At 41.9% G+C, this 22,162-nt stretch overlaps 1 protein-coding gene and 1 long non-coding RNA gene across 8 annotated transcripts in view; one reads left to right on the plus strand and one right to left on the minus strand.

Moving 5' to 3' along the window:
- The window catches only part of LOC124254967 (cAMP-dependent protein kinase catalytic subunit beta), a 107,733-nt gene that overhangs the window by 52,553 nt on the left and 33,018 nt on the right, over positions 1–22,162 (plus strand). For all 7 annotated transcript variants that reach the window (XM_046688812.1, XM_046688808.1, XM_046688807.1 and 4 more), the window contains exon 3: positions 7,709–7,837. In XM_046688812.1, the coding sequence (XP_046544768.1) occupies positions 7,709–7,837 (129 nt within the window). The remainder of the gene's footprint in view (positions 1–7,708; positions 7,838–22,162) is intronic.
- LOC124254968 lies at positions 355–17,917 on the minus strand. Its single transcript, XR_006892590.1, has 3 exons — positions 17,659–17,917; positions 11,604–11,607; positions 355–386 (listed from the first exon to the last, which is right to left on the minus strand). It is a non-coding gene; the product is annotated as an uncharacterized LOC124254968 (long non-coding RNA).

Consider the following 22,162-nt stretch of genomic DNA (forward strand, 5'->3'; position numbering starts at 1 on the left):
GACAAAGTCTCCAAGGAAGTCACTAAGGACTCCAGAGAAGTCCTTATGATCAAGACCCGTGAAGGTCCGGGTCTATTAGAATAGCCCTTCAGCAACCCATGCTGGCTATAAAAGGCGACTATGCTTGTCGTAAAAGGCGACTAACGGGATCGGGTGGTCAGGCTCGCTGACTTGGTTGACACATGTCATCGGTTCCCCATTGCGCAGATCGATGCTCATGCTGCTGATCACTGGATTGTCTGGTCCAGACTCGATTATTTACAGACCGCCGCCATATAGCTGGAATATTGCTGAGTGCGGCGTAAAACTCAACTCACTCACTCACTCCTTATGATCAAGTCGATGGACACGCTAGCCAGCGTCATCAGGCAGACTTCACAAAGATACTCAGGGAGATCTAAGTTCTCGGGACTACAGAAAGCACGGGATAGGAAGATAGCCAGCGCCAGGGGAAAAGATTCTTTTCGTCGCCCATATGGCAACTATAGAGGAGGGTCAGGAAGAGGCAGGACACCCAGAGGTTCCCGCAACTATAAACGCTGAAAGACAGGTTCGGAACGACTGGAGTCTTCCACCCCCAGCCGTTCCAGTACAACCGTCACAAGTGGGTGGACGCCTCCAACTACACTGGGAGAACTGGGGAATGTTACAAGACCCTTATGTCTCCAACATTCTTCACGGATTTCGTATCCCACTACAGGCCACGCCTCCGCTGACAGTCAACCCTTACAAGTTCGACTTACAGGCACAACAACTACCAAAGTTAAGAGAGGCGGTTACATCACTCATAACCAAGCAGGCCATAGAAGTACTAGATCAAGTAAACATCGAACCAGGCTTCTACTCCCCAGTTTTCCTAGTACCCAAGAAAAACTCCAAGGAGAAATACAGACTCATTTACAACATGAGCTTTTCAACAGGAATTATCTACGCCAAACCACCAAAGTTTCGCGCATGATACACCTTCCTCAGTTACGGCAGTTGATTCGCCCCATGGATTACATGGCCAGTATAGATCTGCAAGGCGATATCTACATATCCCGATACATCCCGAATCCAGGAAATATCTCACGATTTACACTAGGCGGGCTACATTACCAATGGAAAGTACTCCCATTCGCATATCATCAGCCCCTTGCTATTCACGAGGATAACGAAACCTATTGTCACCTATCTACATCGTCTAGGGCTACGCAGCGTTCTACCGACGACGGGATACAAGTAGATCAAGATCCACAGCGTCTCAAACTACAGTTAAACTACATCATAAAGCTACTAACACAGCTAGGATGGTTAGTAAACTTACTCAAGTCGGACCTAGTACCATCGCCAAGATCTGCAGTTCCTAGGCATTCGATTTATCACGAATCACAACCGTATCGTCGTACCAGAAGACCGTTGGCTCAAGATCCAACAGACCATTCCGCCAGCTCTACTCTCTCCGTTACCACTCTACGACAATGGCAGAGCTTGTTGGGTCTCCTCACATCAGCCCAAGACATGACAGTCTCAGGCAGATTACAGTTACGCTAATACAGGTCTTCATCAATGCTCATCTCGGCGACCTACAACCATTCAGTCTACAAAGCGTCTCAGACCTCATCTACTATGGTGGACCAGGAGGTCGAATGTTTCGCGAAGGTATTTGTTTAGAAGAGCAGGAATTCAAAACCCATCTATATGTAGACGCCATTCTCCAAGGTTGGGGAGCTCATCTCGCCAACCCGGACGGCATCAGGGTTATGGAATCAGCAAGAAAGCAAGCTCCATATAAACATGTTAGAGATGAAAGCTGTAATCAACGCCATACTTCATTGGAGCACCATTCTACAGAATGCGCACTTAATGATTCATACCGACAACTCGACAGTGGCGTTCTATGTGAACAAACAAGGTTCAACGAGATCACTGAACCTATTGACTTTAAGCTTTCAACTGTTCGATCTAATACACGATCTAAACCTACATGTCAGAGCATGTCACATTCCCGGAGCCAAGAATGTACTAGCAGACGCACTCTCTCGGCCACATCAACCGTCACCGACAGAATGGATGCTCAATACAGAAATATTTGCACAGATAATCAAGCAAATAGGAGCGCCGCTAGTAGATCTATTCGCAACACGCTTCAACAATCAGCTACCGACATTCGTGTCACCAGTCCCAGCCCCACAAGCATGAGCAACGGACGCTCTAAGCATATCCTGGGAAGGCCTCAATGCGTACGCGTTTCCGCCGCCAGCAATAATACCTCTAGTGTTACAGAAAATCAGACAAACACAGAGCCTCCAACTCACTTTGGTCGCTACCTACTGGCGGCCAGAACGTGGTTTCCCATTCTAATTCAAGAAATCGGTCAACCAACACTAGAGCTACCCAAAGCTCAAATCTATTAATACATCCACACACCAAACAGGTGCACGGAAGCCCAGAAGTATTCCAACTTCACGTATGGACTGTATTAAAATGTGTTTAAACAAGAGAGGGTATTCTACCAGGGCGGCAAAAGCGGTCACTTTTGCCTTACATAATTCTACACGCAACTTGTACGGCGACACAAGTGGCACAGTTTTGAGAATTACGCAGCAAATAAGGGATTTACAGCAAGAGATGCTACTCATCCCCAAGTGGCAGATTATTTGTGTTACTTTCGCAAAACAAACATTTAAAAGGCTCGACATTGTCAACATATCTTGCCGCTTTAGTTCTGTGATTACCATGAGAGCGGGTGTCAAATTGACAAAACTCCAGAGTTACTGGCCTTACTATGTGCTTTCGATTGGAGGACCAAAAGCGGAAGTTCCACGCCCAGCTTGGGATCTGAATATAGTGTTACAACACCTCACAAGTGAGGCTTATGAACCGTTGGAATCGACAAACTTTGAATTTCTCTCACAGAAAACGCTTTTCCTGTTATCTCTAGCCACAACAGCCAGGATGTCGGAAATTCACGCACTAGATTATGAGAGGATACAGTTTGATGACAATCAAAACACAGCACACCTGGGACTAAGATGGGATTTCATCGCCAAAAATCAACTACCAGGTCAACCAGACAGGTTATTTCATATCCCTGCATTATCCTCCATTCTCGGATCTCAAGATACACTGGACTTATTTCTATGCCCAGTCAGAGCTCTCAAAATCTATTTACGACGTTCCAAAACAAGGCGAAGATTTCTCAAACGATTATTCATTCCCTTGTCGGCAACAACTCAGACAGAAGTCTCTCGTACCACCATATCTATAGGGATAAGAACTGTCATACTTCGCGCCTACAAGGCAGCAGGACTGGACCCTCCAACAGCATCAAATCCCCATGAGATCAGGGCTTTAGGTTCCACTCTCGCCCTACACGGTAACTGTTCATTGAATACAATTATGGAAGGATGAGAGATATCACCACCGAGGACGTCTAAGGCATTCACCATTTCGGTCCCTTGGTCCTCGCACAGCAGTTGACAGTCCCTCGTAAACGTTAACACGTAGTCTTACGAGATTAATATGCATAATTGTTACATGCATTATCTAGCTTATAACTCTACGGAGTTCTAGCAGTATGTATATATGTTCAGTGGTATAGCTTCTCTATCAGAGTCGCTTTGATATTGTTGTTTATAATATCTCAGTATATTATTAATGTAAATTCCCCAGTATGGCATTATAACCCATGGCTTATAACAGAGGAATTATCCTAAGTCTATGCCTTTATGAAGTTCCCGTAGGGGTTATTACAGTTATATCTATATAAATCTATAAATCCAAAGTATTCTGTTTTGCCCACCTCCGTTTCCGTAGGATTCTACAAGCAAAGGAGCATGAGTCAGGATAAGGAAAAATATGTAATTTTTTGAGTAAAATTGATATTTTATACTTATCCTGACTCATGAGGTTAGCCCTCCCATCCTCCCCACATAACACTTTGGATTTCCCTGTAAGTTCAAGTGTTGGGCTCGCAAAATCAGGAGAGAGTGAAGCATGAGGCCAGAGGGTGGCGACACCTGTTCCCGCCAAAAGGGCAAGGGAGGCAACTCTTGCTGAGTACCAATTAGTGATTTTACATTGAAGGGAGCTTCAATTAAGGAGATACAAGTGTTCCACTATGTTCGCAAGAAGAAGAAGACAAGCAAAAGAGCATGAGTCAGGATAAGTATAAAATATCAATTTTACTCAAAAAATTACATATTTGTAAAACAATCGCAGCTTTCATTCGTCATGATATTAAGTTCATTTCCGCGTTTCCAAAAATAGACATCTAGGTCACACCAAGGGAGGTAAGCGGTATGCAAATGAGATCCCAAGATTCATTGCTCGAGCATGTGCAGAACTACTAACCTAGTTTTTACACTCTATAAATAGACACAAACAGGCTAAGGGAGGTAAGCGATATGCAAATGAGGTTTTTCAAGACAAACTGATTGGTCAATGAACATTGTGACTCTGAATCAACAGTGTGAAGACGAAATCTGAGCACTCAGTACCAGTTAGAGAAAAGCAGGAAGCTTTAGTCAGTAGCTGAACAACTGTTAAATCTATCTGCATGTAATTTGAAAGTGAAAGTGACATTTGACAGGTTAAATTTCTGCTGAGACAGAATGTCATTCTGTTAAGGTTCTGCATCTCAAGTCCTGGGAAAGTAATCATATAAATGAATCATTTCATTTATAATTATGATGACATTTATGATATAATTTGTTTAATGTTAATAGTTAAAGTAAGACAGTTACTATTTGTGTTCATACTTGTTAAAGTGGCTTCCAGTTGGCATATTTCTTTGGATGTAATTTGTTTTTGAATCACTGAACAGAGTGAAGAAATAAAACAAAACTTTGGTTGGAATTGTAGAACTTTATGCACAAAATATTACAGTGAAGTTTCATTGGTCTGGCTAGTAACTTTTTTATTTTTCTAGTAAAAGAAAACATTTGATTGTCAAAGGTCTAGTGCCCTGCTGTTATTTTTATAATATAGCAGTCAACATGCCGCCCAGATAGATACTGTCAGAAAACACAAAGTTAGGACATTTCAGTCAGGTTGGCCTGATACTCATCGGTTATGGCTGACTTATGACAGGGAAGGTGATTTAATATTTTGTACTATTTAATAACTATGTACTGAAAATGGTATGACACAAGATGCTAAATGCAGAAAGTTTTAAAATATAACTTTGACCAGACATCTCATCATAATGATAATAAACTGTCCGTTCAGGCTCCAAAACTTTGTGATGATTTCCAGGTTGCAACTGCTCGTATGTATGAAAAACAAGACAAAGCAGCTGTCACCTTGATGAAATCTGTTCATTGGTTAGCTTGTGAAAACATCCCACTGACAAAGTTTAAACGTTTTGTTGACTTTTTATGAATTTGAAAACGAAGACACTGAAATTCTCAAGGAAGGTAAAATCAACTATGATTCTCCAACCACTGCCAGTGATCTGTTAACATCTGTGTTTGATGTGATAGGGTATGAACTACAAGTTAAAATGGAAGAGTCTCCATTTGTTACGATTTAGGTACTACCAGCTCTGTTCTGTGAAATATCCCAGACCGGTCAGACTCACCTGTGCAACCTATAGTAACAATAAACCAGTTTGAATAATATTTGTGGCGTTAAGTTTTGTTAGGGACTCATAAAAGTTCTGAGGGACTCATAGTTATTCAGCTCAGTGAGTCCCGGGACTCAGGCAGTTGAATTTGTAGATTTATCACTGGATCTAAGAGTAGATGTGACAAATAACAAATATCAGTAAATCTATCCATTTCCAACCTTGTTCGTGAATTCGACAAGCCTTTCGCAATTACAAATGTTTTCTTGAAGGGAAGACGTGGGGAAGCAGGCATTTTGTTGACAGTCTTCTCAGCCAATCAAACCGTTTGTTTTGATCATGTGTTAATATCCTTAAGGAGTACTCCGTGGTGTAGTGGTTAGAGCGTCCGCCCGGAGTGCGGAAGGTCGTGGGTTCGATCCCCGACCGCGTCATACCAAAAGACGTTAAAATGAGGTACTTGTTGGTCCCTGCCTGGTGCTCAGCATTAATGGGTACAACATGGACTGGTCGGCTCAGATCAGTATAATGTGTCTGAGTGGGGTATTCATGCTTCACTGCGGCATGGTATCTCAGTGGGCTAGCACTATAAAACCAGCTTAAGTCTAGGCTAGTACAAGCAGCCGCACATACACATACACACGAATGCACGTCGTCATATGAGTGAAATATTCCACCACCACCACCTTAAGGAGTATTCCAAACAATAAACCAATTATTATTTTCATTAAACATTTACGAAACCTTCATCAATGCTGGCACATTCAAACATGTATTTAAACATAGGTATGAACAATATGTCCATTCATGCTATAACTGTTATTACGCTGCAAGCCACTACCTGAAAAATAAGAAAACAACTGCTCCCTCGTCAAGCTATGAATAGACTTGACTTTCTGTATTACGGCAGTTACAGGATGCTGTGATCGGAGCCTAACTGGAGGTATTTACAAATCATGCATGTACACCAATCCTTTGTGTTATTCTTGAATGGATAATCAAATTTTGATAGTCATACAATCAATAAACAGATTATTTGATCGATTGGTGCACCATTAACTTGCAACTGATAAAATCAAGTTCACACAAGGTCAATCCCTCAAATATGTATTGTGTTCACCAGAAATCAATGTTTTTGCTACAGAAGAATGAAATTTAGTTTGTTTCTTCGGGTGGAACATTAAAATACTAATGTTTTGAGTGACCTTTATTGCAGTTCAAGTTCACTGGAACATTAGCCTGACATACATAATATAACAGCTTATGTCATTTACAATTAGAAATTATTAAGAATGTGATTTACTGAAATTATGAAACAAGATAATTAAATCAGGAAATACGAGTTTGTTACATAGCCTCTGAAGTTTAAGTGTGATTTGTTTTGATCTAGTTAGACATGCTTTAACACTAACAGTAAGATCCACTAATAATATGACTAGTTGTTGTTTGTATACACAAACTGCTTGGTACAGATTGAATTGCTGTGCATTCTTACTAAGGTAGCAAGAGGCATATTTTTTGTTTGAAAGATGTTTTATGTTTGACACACGTGTTTTCGCAAAATGAAAGTTAAGTCATAAAACTGTATGTGCATAATTCTGTAACTTCTTTCATAACATTCTTGAAGGACTTTCTGTTTTGAAATTCAGGTTAAATGAAATGTATTTTGCATACCAAAAGCATTTAAATAATTTTACTACCTAGGTAGTGAGTGTGAGGCTATGTATTGCAACACTGTTTTGTGATATGTATATTGCAGTGTATTGTCATTGCCACTGTGGTGAGTTATGTAGCTTGAAAAACAAAACAAATGACACATTGTGATGATGTGTGACCAGCAATGTCTTTTCTTTGGTCTTCTGACCCGTGAAGATCCGGGTAAGAATTGGTCTTCAGCAACCCATGCTTGTCGTAAGAGATGACTAATGGGATCGGTAGATCAGGCTAGCTGACTTGGTTGACACGTGTAATCGTATCCCAACTGCGTAGATCGATGCTCATGCTGTTGATCACTGGATTGTCTGATCATTTACAGACCCCCACCATAAAGCTGGAATATTGCTGAATCTGGTGTTAAACAACGAACCAACCAATACTTGGGCTTCTGCTTCTGGTTTTATTGCAGGTTTGTGTGACTAAATAACCTTTCTTTATCTTCAGGCAAATGCATGTCTTGACGACTTCGATCGAATAAAAACATTAGGAACGGGATCCTTTGGTCGTGTCATGCTTGTACAACACAAAGCAACTAGAAACTACCTTGCCATGAAAATCCTTGATAAGCAAAAGGTATGTATGTAAGATGTTTTGTTTTGCACTTGTGAGTCAAATGCCTGTTTACCCAAAGACTGCTATTCACGACAATAGTTGTGCTGTCTTGTACAGCAGTGTTTGTTGCTACAATTGTTGCCCAGGAAACCAGAACATTGCATTACCTTATTCTGCAGACAATAGTCAATTGCCATTACAGTTTGTTTGGGTCGAAATGATACCGATGAATCATGATCTAACTCCAAGTCGGTTCATGATCAAACATTCATTTCAATGCAGGATGTAATGAAAACATCAGACCAATGCAGGGAAGAAAGTTTCATAATGTTTGTCTCCAAAATATAAAAGTTACTTAACTCTTTCAACACCAGTCAACCAGAGGCTTTTACTGCCGTGACACCGAGTTCCCAGAGACTGAGGTCATAGTCAACCATAAATCTACCCCCGCGTCCCGTGTCTCTGACGCAATAAATTCTGACAGGACTCATATTTTTTTACATGTGCGTCCACTTGGACGCAAGCTTTTGATGAAACACTAATGTTTACTTTTGTGGAGAGGCAATATCAAAGTATACATGGCTAAATCTTCGTAAATTAACTTCCATTCTCAAATAATTGACGTGAGCTAGTAAGTACACATTATTTTTAAAACGATCGCAGTTTTGATTCGTCATGATATTAAGTTCATTTCCATGTTTCCAAAAATAGACATCTAGGTCACACCAAGGGAGGTAAGCGGTATGCAAATGAGATCCCAAGATTCATTGCTCGAGCATGTGCAAAAATGAACTAACCTAGTTTTACACTCTATAAATAGACACAAACACTTTAAAGGGAGATATGCAAATGAGGTTTTCAAGACAAACTGATTGGTCAATGAACATTGTGACTCTGAATCCACAGTGTGAAGACAAAATATGAGCTCTCAGTACCAGTTAGAGAAAAGCAGGAAGCTTTAGTCAGTAGCTGAACAACTGTTAAATCTATCTGCATGTAATTTGAAAGTGAAAGTGACATTTGACAGGGTTAAAGTTCTGCTGAAATAGAATGTCATTCTGTTGTTTTAAGGTTCTGATTCTCATGTCCTGGAAAAGTAATCATATAAATGAATCATTTCATTTATAATTATGATGACATTTATGATATAATTCGTTCAATGTTAATAGTTAAAGTAAGACAGTTATTATTTGTGTTCATACTTGTTAAAGTGGCTTCCAGTTGGCATATTTCTTTTGATATAATTTGTTTTTGAATCACTGAACAGAGTGAAGAAATAAATCAAAACTTTGGTTGGAATTGTAGAACTCTATTCACAAAATATTACAGTGAAATTACATGGGTCTGGCTAGTAACTTGTTTCAGTGTCTGCTCTGGCTTAAATTTTCTTGGGGTCACTTGGACCCCTTCTTTTAAAAATTAGGGGTCCCCCCAAAAATGGATGGGTCCATATTTTGGTTTGTAATATAGCATAAACAACACAACACATTGGTTGTGAAAAATCAGATTTCAATTTGGAACTGCGAAAACATCAACAACATTAGTTTTAGCAAAACAGCTTTCTCTTTTTGTCACTTCTCCATTTGGTGACGGCTGGTGCAAGAGAAACATCCCTTACAGGAGGCCCTAGAGCCAGCTGCATCAGCGTGTCAAGCCGCTCTGATGATAGCCTGTTTCTGTGTGACCTCTTTATGAGGTTTTGAACACTGAAACCCCCCTCTCAACAGTTGCTGTTTGAAGGGGCAACAGGACAGCAACTTGTGCAATCTTGAACAGATTTGGAAATGTATCAGGGTGTCTTGACGACAGTATCTGCCATAACTGACAGATACTTGTACAAGGATAATGCTGCTGATGCACCATATCCTTGCACATTGCCCATTCTCTCAGGGTCTCCTCAGCATCTACAAAGGTCTTCTCACGATGACTGTGGAAGTCAATGATGTTTTGAAGTTGTTCTGTACCCCAGTGTTTTCTAGCATCTGCAACAGCAAATGAATATCTAAACAATACTAACTCAGACCAGTCCCACATCAGTTGTGAAATGTTTGTATCATCACAATATGAAAATGATCTTACTTTAAAAAAAGTACAATGAAGATTATTTAAAATGAATCTACAGTCTATCGTAAAATTGTGTTTTTTATCTATATATTTTCTGAAATTATACTGTAGTTTAGTGAAACTTTGTCTGTTTTCATGAGATAGGCTAAACTGATAACACATTTTACAGTTATATTACGTTCAGACAAGAAGGAGAGTCCCCTCAGTGACAGTACTGACATGCATGTCACAACATCAGTGGCCACAGCTGGGAATCTGCACTCAAGCTCGCTCATTAGGTTTTGCAGGAAAGCAGCCCGAACATTTGAGAACCGCTTCTCAACGCCAGCCTCTGATGTAATTGGGACACCATCAAACTCGCAGCTTCCCTTTGGACACTGACTTTCAAACTGTACAAGTGCCGGTCCATTTTCTTCCTTCAAATACTGCAGTTGCTAGAACAGAGTAACATGCAAAGTGAGACTTTAGAATAAAGTTCTCAATCAAGGAGCATTTATTTCATATTATCCTGAGTAAGAACCAAGTAATTGTTTCAAATTTGAAGAAAATTTTGCTTCATATATTGTTTTGGTTGAAACTGATTGCAAACATATAGCTTTCATGATACCTGTATAACAGCATCAATGGATGGCCTCAGTGCAGCAAGGTCTATGTCCTCCTTCTGAAACTGGTCATGGTGGGGATGATGTCCATCAGAAGGTGAAGGACAAGAAGGAACTTGTAAGAGGAAATGCGCTGCAAGATGCCTTTGGCAGTACTGTTGTTTGTTTCCACCCGCTCACTCTCCAAGAACAGAGCCAAGGGCTTCCAAGTCCTGTAATATAAATTATCAAACAATATTTATGTAAATCTATTGCAAAGATTAAGACGTTTGAAAGAACTTCAAGTTTGTTTTTTTAAAAATTCAGAGCTTTTTTGTTGCATAAAACTGGACAATATATTTGAGAAGATGTAGCTTACCTAAACACAGCCTCCAAAGCATTGTAGATTGAAAACCATCTGACGCTGTGAATTTCTTTGTATGTGACATTTTCGCATTCAAGCACCTCCTCTAGTGCATAAAGACGTTCCCGTCGGACAGAGGATTTCTTGAAGAAATAGAAAATGTCTGATAATGTCCCTTGAAATTTCTTCAGATAGGGAACATTTTCAGCAGCCTGGCTAGTAACCAGGGCAAGGCGATGAGCAATGCAGTGGACACCGATGACAGGCACAGTTGATTTCTTGTTGAGCAATGCCACGAAACCATTCTTGCGTCCAGTCATAACAGCAGCCCCCACAGCAATGATTTTGGACATAGGAAGGCTACGATCCTGTAATGTTTTTTTGACAGTTTCTAGAAGAGTAGTAGCCTTGCCATCAGGAATTTGCACATTAGCAAGGAAATTTGTTTCAACATCAAATTCTGAATTGAGAGATCTTGTGTAGATTAGGAGTTTCTTTGTAACTGATATATCTGTGCTTTCATCAATCAATATGGATATACAAGGACTAGCACTGATTTTGTTGGTTACTGAGACACGAAAGGAATTAGCTATTGCATCTTGCATGTCGTCAACTGCACAGTGAGATGTGTATTTCATAGAGTCTGAATCACAACCTAATGTTTTGGGAAATGATAACCCATGAAGCATGCATAATTCCATCAATGCAGCACATTTTGATGAGGCAATCTGCTCCTTTGCCAACCAGTATATATTCAGCATTGCAGATTGAACTGCACATTCCTTGTCATTTAGCACTTTGGAGACAACTGTGGACATGTTCTGTCTCAGAGATGTAGCTTGAATAGCAGAATTGTGGTCATCAGCTTTCATGTGCCTTACCAGAGTGGAATGCCTATAATTATGGCAGCCAACTGTAAATGCATTGGTCTTGGTTTCAGAAATACAAACATGACAAGTCATACCAAGTGATGTGTCAAATCTTAGCCAACTGTACTTTGTAAGCCAGTCACTTTGAAACCGTTTTTCAACTTTTTGTTTCTTTGGCAAAGGTTCATTTTCCGTGTCATTGTTTTCACCAGTTTTCTCAGCTGGTGATGGTTTATGAGCAGTAGTATTGCCAAACCAACTGACTAAACTTGCCTGAATACGATGGCTTGTCATCGCTGGAGCTGTCAAATTTACGCTAGCGTAGTAAACGACTTCCTTATAAGGATGTGCCGTATTTAACAGAACAAGGTAAATAACAAACTTTCGTTGACAGTGACAAATTTCAAGAATTAAAAACACAACTAGTCTGTCGAATATCGAAATATTTAGGGCGGACAAAAGGAAAACAACGCTCATATTCAAGTTTTCGCATTTATTCTGTATTATACATATTCTGTTGCTTGTTCGCGCCGTTACCCTGTTTGGAAGTATACCCTTGGCGTGCCTGGCTAGTTTTAGTTTGACACAAGGTCGTGATGTTTTCGACCAATCGCCAAGCTAACAACGTTGCCGAGCAGCTTCATAGGCTGCATCTGATTGGCTGACGGAAACCGACGGACCATACCGTACATTAACATATGCAAAACTGAAAATATATGTAGGTCAAGCAACCGGTTTGAGTAGTGGTGATAAAAAGTGCAAGACAAATAAAACCGGTTTGGTTTAACAACCGGAAGAGTTTATCAACATGTTTCGCAGACTGTTCGACATTAAATAACCCAGTACGCCAGGATATGCACACACAAAGCCGTACGTTTTTGATTTGTGATATGAAATTAATACTGCTCTAGTCGATGCGTCCACGAGACCCACACATGTTACGCAGGTGCGTTCAAACTCATATTTGTGCGTCCAAGACGCAAAAACGCGCTCTTCAGCCAACACTGTTGTTTATTTTTCTAGTAAAAGTAAACATTTGCTTGTCAATGGTCATGTAGAGCCCTGCTGTTAGTTTAATAATATAGCAGTCGACATGCCGCCCAGATAGATACTGTCAGAAAACACAAAGTTAGGACATTTCAGTCAGGTTGGCCGAATACTCATCGGTATGGCTGACTTATGACAGGGAAGGTGATTTAATATTTTGTAAACTATGTACTGGAAATGGTATGACACAAGATGCTAAATGCAGAAAGTTTTAAAATATAACTTTGACCAGACATCTCATCATAATGATAATAAACTGTCCGTTCAGGCTCCAAAACTTTGTGATGATTTCCAGGTTGCAACTGCTCGTATGTATGAAAAACAAGACAAAGCAGCTGTCACCTTGATGAAATCTGTTCATTGGTTAGCTTGTGAAAACACCCCACTGACAAATTTTAGACGTTTTGTTGACTTTTTATATGAATTTGAAAACGAAGACATTGAAATTCTCAAGGAAGGTAAAATCAACTATGATTCTCCAACCACTGCCGGTGATCTGTTAACATCTGTGTCTGATGTGATAGGGTATGAACTACAAGTTAAAATGGAAGAGTCTCCATTTGTTACGATTTAGGTACTACCAGCTCTGTTCTGTGAAATATCCCAGGACTGTCAGACTCACCTGTGCAACCTATAGTAACAATAAACCAGTTTGAATAATATTTGTGGCATTAATTTTTGTTAGGGACTCATAAAAGTTCTGAGGGACTCATAGTTATTCAGCTCAGTGAGTCTCGGGATTCGGGCAGTTGAATTTGTAGATTTATCACTGAGTCAACCTCTTTCTACAAACTGCTTACTTTGGCAAAATTCGTCTTATCTACAGTTATGTACGGTAACATCATTTGATGAAAACAGCTAAATTGATTCATGTTTTGACGTTTACACTAAGGCTTTAACGATTCACTCGCATATTCGGTGAATCGAACCATAGCCCTTCATGAATTCAATTCGTTATTCGTGATCACCAGAACCGAATATTAACCAATATTTACGATTTTTTTAAGGGAGCATGTTTTACTTGAACCCTTGTGTACTTTTGGAAAGTGAGATATGCAAGGATTGAATATGTACTAGCTTTGCAGTAGCACAAGTCATGTTAGTTTGCCAAGGCCACACATGGTACTGTTACTATAACTATACTGAACAGCAAATGAAACGTCACCCTACCAAAAATTTTGCCAGATATGTTTGGTTTCAGATGCTGTATTTGATACAAAAAACATGTCGTCAAAACTGGTTACTAAAGTAATGATGGGATGAGGTTTTGGTGCGTATTTCATGAAAATGACAATGCACATGCATCCTGAGGTGTCATCCCTATAAGAAGAGCCACTGAACATGCACCAAATCATTCACTGTTCGACAGTAGCGACATGCCACGATTATCAAGGGAACAGAGGGACCAAGCTTTAGGAAGACTGAATGCTGGTCAGACTGCAAGACATGTTGCAAATCATTTTCCTATTCATGTTCGAACAATATACCGCCTGCAGCAACCAGTCCAAGCCACTGGAAGCACAGCCGACCGTCATCGCAGTGGAAGACCGCCTGTGACAACGTTGAGGCAAAATCGGCAGATTGTCCGTCATCACCTGCAAAATCGTTTCGCTAGGGCTACGGAAACTGCACAGACAACCATTGGCAATAACCAGAGACCTATTAGCACCGACACAGTGCGGAGGCGTTTGAGGCCGAGACATGTCAGATGTCGCAGGCCTTACCGGGGTCCGATCCTCACTGTTCGACATCGTCGTGCTCGTCTCCAGTGGACCAAACATCATCGGAATTGGCTTCAACGGGAGTGGGGAGGTCCGAGCATAATGGTGTGGGGTCACAAACACAATCACAAACTAGGCCCTATGGTGTTCCAGAATATTGGTCCTGGTAGAGGAAATGGTGTAACATCTGACCGCTACATTGATCAAGCGCTGAGATCCTTCGTCTTGCCACATTTTGGTCGTCATGGAAACCATGTCTTTCAGCATGACAACGCGCGTGCCCATACTGCCAGAGCAACTACAGACTTTCTCCGTCAACACGGCATACAAACTCTTCAATGTCCTGCCCTCAGTCCAGACTTACACCCAATAGAACACTAGTGGGACGAGATTCAGAGGAGGCTCAATGATGTGCGACCAAGGCCGACAACTGCAGCTGAACTCTCTCGGGCGTATCACAGAGTATGGGCGTATGTTCCTATGGCCTTCATCAACCGTCTCATCCACTCCATGTACAGCCGATGCAACGCTGTTGTCAACGCTCAAGGAGGCCATACACGTTATTGACTTTATGATCGCTTTGTCGCGCCACCTGTCATCATTTTGACTTGTCATTGTCTGAAATTCGTCTTTAAGTATTGATTATCAAACATGTCAATTTTGAAATCTTTCCGACAATTATGTTATTTACATGTGTTTGAATTAAACTGATTACCAATTTCAAAAAGGGAGTGGCGTTTATTTTGCGGTTCAGTATATTACATACCAAATTTGAGTGTCATGATAATCACTGGTTATTGCTGTGACAAGTCAAAACTGTCAAAATGGGCGTTCCATGTTCTACATCAATCACTTAACTACAATACTGTATTTGTGAATAATTATTCGTATTCATTACCCAATATTTTTCCTTATCCTGACTCATGCTTAATTGCTTGTCTTCTTCTTCTTGCGAACTATAGTGGAACACTTGAATCCCCTTTTGAAGCTCCCTTCAAAAGTGGACGTAAAATCACTCACCCCAGTTGCCTGCCTTGAAACCATCTTTTGACGCGAAAGGTCACATGATTGGCCATGCTTGTTCACTCTCTTTCTTCGCCCAAGTGGACGGTTGTGAGAGCGCCTGGGTCCCCTATACGGCATATATCCTTTGAATTTTAGGCTGTTATACTAAATTAGGCTGTATAAGGGCTTTATCAAGGATTTACCAGCAATATGGTTTGAAATTTATTCTAAATTTGTCCGTTTTTCACGTTGTTGACAACATGTCTCAACTTGTTTACATTTCACGAAGACTTGCATTTCTTGCAGGTTTCGATTGTCGGCTGCTGATCCGCATTTAGTAAGTCCTAACTGGACTTCTATATGTTCTTCCAGCCTCCGCTGTAATCTTTGTCAGCATTTATCTCAAATTGAATTTTGTAATTATTTATATTCTGTTCATAGACGTGCCAAGGACAAATTGAGACGGCAGTTATTAGTCATGTCTCAACAGGGTGAATGCGCTTATAACTGTGGGTTGTTGTCTGTCGAGGTACATCATTCCAGTGTACTGCATGTGACGTCTGCTGAGCAGAGAATTGAGGATTCCGGCCTAAGGAAAAGATCGTCTTTGACTCAACAATCCTCGTCCCAGTCTAAGAAGACCAGGACGCCGTCTGCTGCGAAGACTAAGACGTCTTCAGACAAGTCTACAGTCAAGTCGTCAATGGGGGCAGCGAAGAAGTCGCAGATATCAACCGCAGATATCAACCCATCGGACGAAGCAGACGTGTACGATGAGCCGCCGATCCTCATCCCTGAAGTACCGACGAGGAAGAAGACGAGGTCTTCTTCTACACTGACGTCTGCAACTATATCAATGCAGTCAGACGGCCTATCTACGCAGACTGCAACTACCAGAGAGGACAGGCAGTCCTAAGATGACACCTCAACATTATCAGATGCGGCGTCACCTGTACAGCAACAGCAGTTATCAGCGCAGACCTTCAACCCAGGCATCTTTATGCAGCAGTTTACCCAGCAGATGATGGACCTGATGGAACGTAGGTTCGCTCAGAAGACTGCAGAGAAGCAGACGAATCTGCAAGGACGACGAACATCGTCTATACCTCAGCGGGATGAAGGACGAAACCTGCGTGAAGAAAACGTTCGTGAAGGGAACGTCCAGGATGACAACAACGATCGTGACGAATCTCGCGAAGGCATTCGCAGAAGGACCACTGGTGAAGACACTCTTGGAACCAACAACCAAGAAAGAACGCCTGCTACAGACGAGGAGCATTCGCGAAGGCATCGCAGATCATCTTCATCCTCGGACTCAGACAAACACCAGAGGTCTACGCGTTCACCACTCAGAAGAGATTATACGCCTTCACGAAGGCATACAACTTACAGAAACAGGTCACCATCGCGCAGATCCTCGGCAAGATCTTCATGGTCGTCACCACGCAGATACAGATCACCTAGTACATCTCCAATTAGGCATTCACGAGTGCCTACACGCAGGCTTACACATAGATCTCCACCTAGAGATCAGGACCAACAGCAACGACCTTCGGAACGAGACACATCGAAACCAGAGGATGATGGAGGAGTTATCTTCTCAGATACAAAGATCAAATCATGGATGGCTAATGGTCTGGAGCTTGCATCACCATCTAAAGAGAATAATGAAGCCTACACGTACATGATGTCTAATGACGATTGTGACACACTAAAACTGCCACCCATAGATCCGGTACTGGGCGTCCCAGACAACCTCAGCTCAGCCTTCAAGAAGGCAACGAAGTATCAGAGTCAAAGCATTCCACCGTGTAATGCTAAGAGATTTTCACTACACAATATGGAACCATTCATGAAGGCCCCAGAAGTAGATGAAAACTATAAACTCATCAATGACGCTCGCGTCAGGACTTATAAAGTGGAGGACAAGAAGCTAGCGCAACTAGACACAACCACTTGACGTACCTTCTTCTGATTAGCCAGGTCAAGGGCCATCAACAAAACCCTAATTGCGAAGTTTCCAAACTCTACATCTGAAAAAGATCGGATGATCTACTCAGCCTTATTAACCCAAAAGAAAGACCAACAGTTCATGTCAGAACACCTAGCGTCTACATAGGCGGGATTAACACTGCTACGAAGACAAGGTCTTCACGGCGCTACTCTGGCAAATCTAAATTTGCAGGGATACAGAGAGCTAGAGACAAGAAATACGGCACTTCCAAGGGATATAAGGATTCTTTTCGTCGCCCCACCAGAGCTCCTAGGGGTAACCCCGGAAGAGGCAGAGGATTCAGAGGTGCCAGGAACTTTAAACGTTGATGGACAGGGTCGGAACGACTGGAGTCTTCCACCCCCAGCCGTTCCCATGCAATCGAAGAAATACAAATCGTCATACCAGGTTTCTACTCCCCGATTTTTCTGGTCCCAAAGAAAAACTCCAGGGAAAAGTTCCGACTGATTTACAACATGAAAAAGTTCAACCAGGATTATCTAAGAAAGCCCGCAAGATTCAAAATGGTACATCTTCCACAACTCAGACAGATTATCTAGCCAGCATAGATCTACAGGATGCGTATCTTCACATCCCAATACATCAGGACTCAAGGAAGTACCTACGATTCCTGTTCAATGGACATCGCTGCCAGTGGAGGGTACTACCATTTGGAATATCATCGGCCCCCTGGTTGTTTACTCGAGTGACAAAGCCCATCGTCAGTTACCTACATCATCAAGGTCTACGCAGTGCGTTTTACCTCGACAACAGGATTCAAGCTCTTCAAGATCCCAATCTACTCAGACGGCAACTAACGTTTACAATCAAGCTACTCACTCAACTAGGATGGTTAGTAAATCATCTCAAATCGGAATTAGAGCCTACACAGGATCTACAATTCCTAGGAATACGAATTGTCACTTCAACGAATTGTCTATTAGTCCCGGATGACCGTTGGATCAAGATACAACAGATGATATCGCAAACACTACTCTCTCCGTTACCACTATGAGAGTGACAGAATCTACTCGGTCTCCTCACGTCAGCGTAAGATATGACATGCAGAGGCAGATTACTGTTGCGCCCACTACAAGTGTTTGTCAACGATCATCTAGACAGTCTGGATCCATTCGTCCTACCGAACAAGCTGAAACCATACCTATTATGGTGGACACAGAAGTCGAATGTCTGCGCAGGAACCTACTTAGCAGAGCTGGGATCCAACACACATCTCTACGTAGATGTGTCCCACCAAGGATGGGGGGCTCACTTAAACAACAAAGTGGCATCAGGAAAGTGGTCGAATCAGGAGCAGAAGCTACACATCAACATGCTAGAGTTGAAAGCAGTTCTAAACGCCTTACTACACTGGTCCAGCATACTAAGGAACGCTCAACTGATCATCCATACGGACAACTCCACAGTGGCGTTCTACATCAACAAACAAGGGTCAACAAGGTCAAGAAGCATGTTGGACCTCAGCTTCCAACTATTCAGCATAGTAGACAACCTGAACATCGACATAAAAGCGTCACACATTCCCGGAGCCAGAAATGTGATAGCAGACGCCCTATCCCATCCTATGAATGCGTCACCGACGGAATGGATGCTACACCCAGAGGTATTCAAGGACATCATTCGGACAATAGGATCCCCACTGGTAGATTTGTTCGCAACCAAGTTCAACAAACAACTTCCAACATTCATCTCTCCGGTCCCAGATCCTCAAGCATTGGCAACGGACACCTTGAGCATATCGTGGGAAGGACTAAACGCGTACGCGTTCCCTACAACGGCACTAATACCAAAGGTATTACAGAAAACCAAAATGACAAACAAGTTACAACTGATTTTGGTGGCGCCTTACTGGCCAACGAGAGAGTGGTTCCCCAACCTCATACAAGATATAGGAAGTCCAATCCTACAACTTCCAAAGTGACCAAATCTACTGATTCATCCACACACCAAGCAAGCACACAGAAACCCAACTATATTTCAACTACACGCATGGAGCGTATCACGACGTGCTTGAGGGAAAGAGGATATTCCACCAGAGCGGCCAAAGCAGTAACTTTAGCCTTACGCAGATCAACCCGTAACTTGTATGATGACAAGTGGCAAAGTTTTGAGAAATACGCTCGGAATAAAGGCTTCACTGCAATAGAAGCAACACATCCTCAAGTGGCGGAATACCTTTGTCATCTTAGACAGACAAAACGATTGAAGGGATCTACATTCTCAACATACCTAGCGGCCTTGAGCTCAGTTATCACGATGAAGACAGGTATAAAACTGACAAAAGTACCAGAGATACTGGCACTACTACGCTCATTCAAGTTGGAAGACCAACAAAGAAAATTCAAGGCGCCCGCTTAGGATCTCAACGTGGTTCTACAACATCTTACCAGCGAAGATTACGAACCACTAGAAAGGACATCATATGAGAAATTAACTCATAAAACACTGTTCCTCGTAGCCTTACCTACAGCGGCAAGGATGTCAGAAATTCATGCATTAGACTTCGAACGAACAAGATTTGACACGCATCGTGACACAGTGCATGTGGGACTAAGATGGGATTTTATAGCAAAGAATCAACTGCCCGGTCAACCAGACAGACAATTCCATATCCCAGCACTTTCGTCGATATTAGGACCACAGAATACGCAAGACCGATCCTTATGTCCAGTCAGAGCATTGAAAATATATCTACAGAGGTCTAAATTGAGGAAACGAAAATTCAAGAGCCTTTTCATCCCTCTATCTACGGAGACACCTACAGAAGTCTCACGTACAACCATATCAATATGGATGAGAGACGTCATATTGAGAGCCTATAAAGCAGCAGGACTTGATCCTCCACGAGCCTCCAATCCTCATGAAGTCAGAGCACTGGCATCCATGCTAGCTCTGCACGGAAACTGCTCCATATCAACAATAATGGAGGGTTGCTTCTGGAGGTCGGAGACGGTGTTTGCCAACCACTACCTCAGAGACATGGCTACAGAGGACGTCTCCGACATACACCAGTTTGGGCCGCTTGTTGTAGCACAACAATTGACGGTACCTCAAAGGCGCTGAGATAAATCTCACCCTTTTGTCACCTGACTTGTAAAAGCCAATACTCAACAGAGTACGGTTTTAGAGTCCATGCGCACGTCTAGGACAGGCTAGCATGAGTGATAGACCCGGTACTTGTAAGGACTTACTTGTAAACGAAGTAGGGTCACTTCTCCACTTGATGCATGCATCAAGAGATGTAGTCGTATAAAATCCACACAAAATATCAGGAGAAGATTTCCAGGATAAATCTGACAAGCTGTGGTCCCCCACATTCATCAGAGGAAGCTGGAAGAAAGGACAAATGCCATTAGAAGTTCCCAAAGGGGTATAAGGACGTAAATCAGCAGAGAATCCAGAGTGGCTTGACTCACCACCGTTTCCGTCGGATTCTACAAGCAATTAAGCATGAGTCAGGATAAGGAAAAATATGTAATTTTCTGACAAAAAATTGATATTTTATACATATCCTGACTCATGAGGTTAGTCCTCCCAACCTCCCCTCATGGCACTCTGGATTTCCCTGCAAATCCAAGTGTCAGGGCCTAAAATAACGGAGAGAGTGAACAAGCATGGCCGATCATGTGACCTTTTCGCGCCAAAGAAGGTTTCAAGGGAGGCAACTGGGGTGAGTGATTTTACGTCCACTTTTTTGAAGGGAGCTTCAAAAGGGGATTCAAGTGTTCCACTATAGTTCGCAAGAAGAAGAAGACGAGCAATTAAGCATGAGTCAGGATAAGGAAAAATATTGGGTAATGAATACGAATAATTATTCACGAATACAGTATTGTAGTTAAGTGATTGATGTAGAACATGGAACGCCCATTTTGACAGTTTTGACTTGTCACAGCAATAACCAGTGATTATCATGACACTCAAATTTGGTATGTAATATACTGAACCGCAAAATAAACGCCACTCCCTTTTTTGAAATTGGTAATCAGTTTAATTCAAACACATGTAAATAACATAATTGTCGGAAAGATTTCAAAATTGACATGTTTGATAATCAATACTTAAAGACAAATTTCAGATAATGATAAGTCAAAATGACGACAGGTGGCGCGACAGTCCGATCATAAAGTCAATAACGTGTATGGCCTCCTTGAGCGTTGACAACAGCATTGCATCGGCTGTACATGGAGTGGATGAGACGGTTGATGAAGGCCATAGGAACATACACCCATACTCGGTGATACGCCTGAGAGAGTTCAGCTGCAGTTGTCGGCCTTGGTCGCACATCAGGCCCCAGTTAGCTTTGGTGACCCTGACCTTCATTTCAAGGTCACAAGCAAACTTTTAACATTTCACCCGTGTCAGTGAGATATCTCAAGAACAGTTCACTGAGACGGTTGATGAAGGCCATAGGAACATGCGCCCATACTCAGTGATACGCCTGAGAGAGTTCAGCTGCAGTTGTCGGCCTTGGTCGCACATCAGGGCCCAGTTAGCTTTGGTGACCTTGACCTTCATTTCAAGGTCACAAGCAAGCTTTTAATATTTCACCCGTGTCAGCGAAATATATCTCAAGAACAGTTCACTGGCTTTTCTTCATATTCAACACCAAGCTTCATCAAGGGAAGACGCAGGGCCCAGTCTATTTTGGTGACCTTCACGTAATATTCAAGGTCATAGCGAC

Source organism: Haliotis rubra, unplaced genomic scaffold, assembly GCF_003918875.1.
Source record: "Haliotis rubra isolate DU_JTF1 unplaced genomic scaffold, ASM391887v1 Scf589, whole genome shotgun sequence".
NCBI lineage: Eukaryota > Metazoa > Mollusca > Gastropoda > Lepetellida > Haliotidae > Haliotis > Haliotis rubra.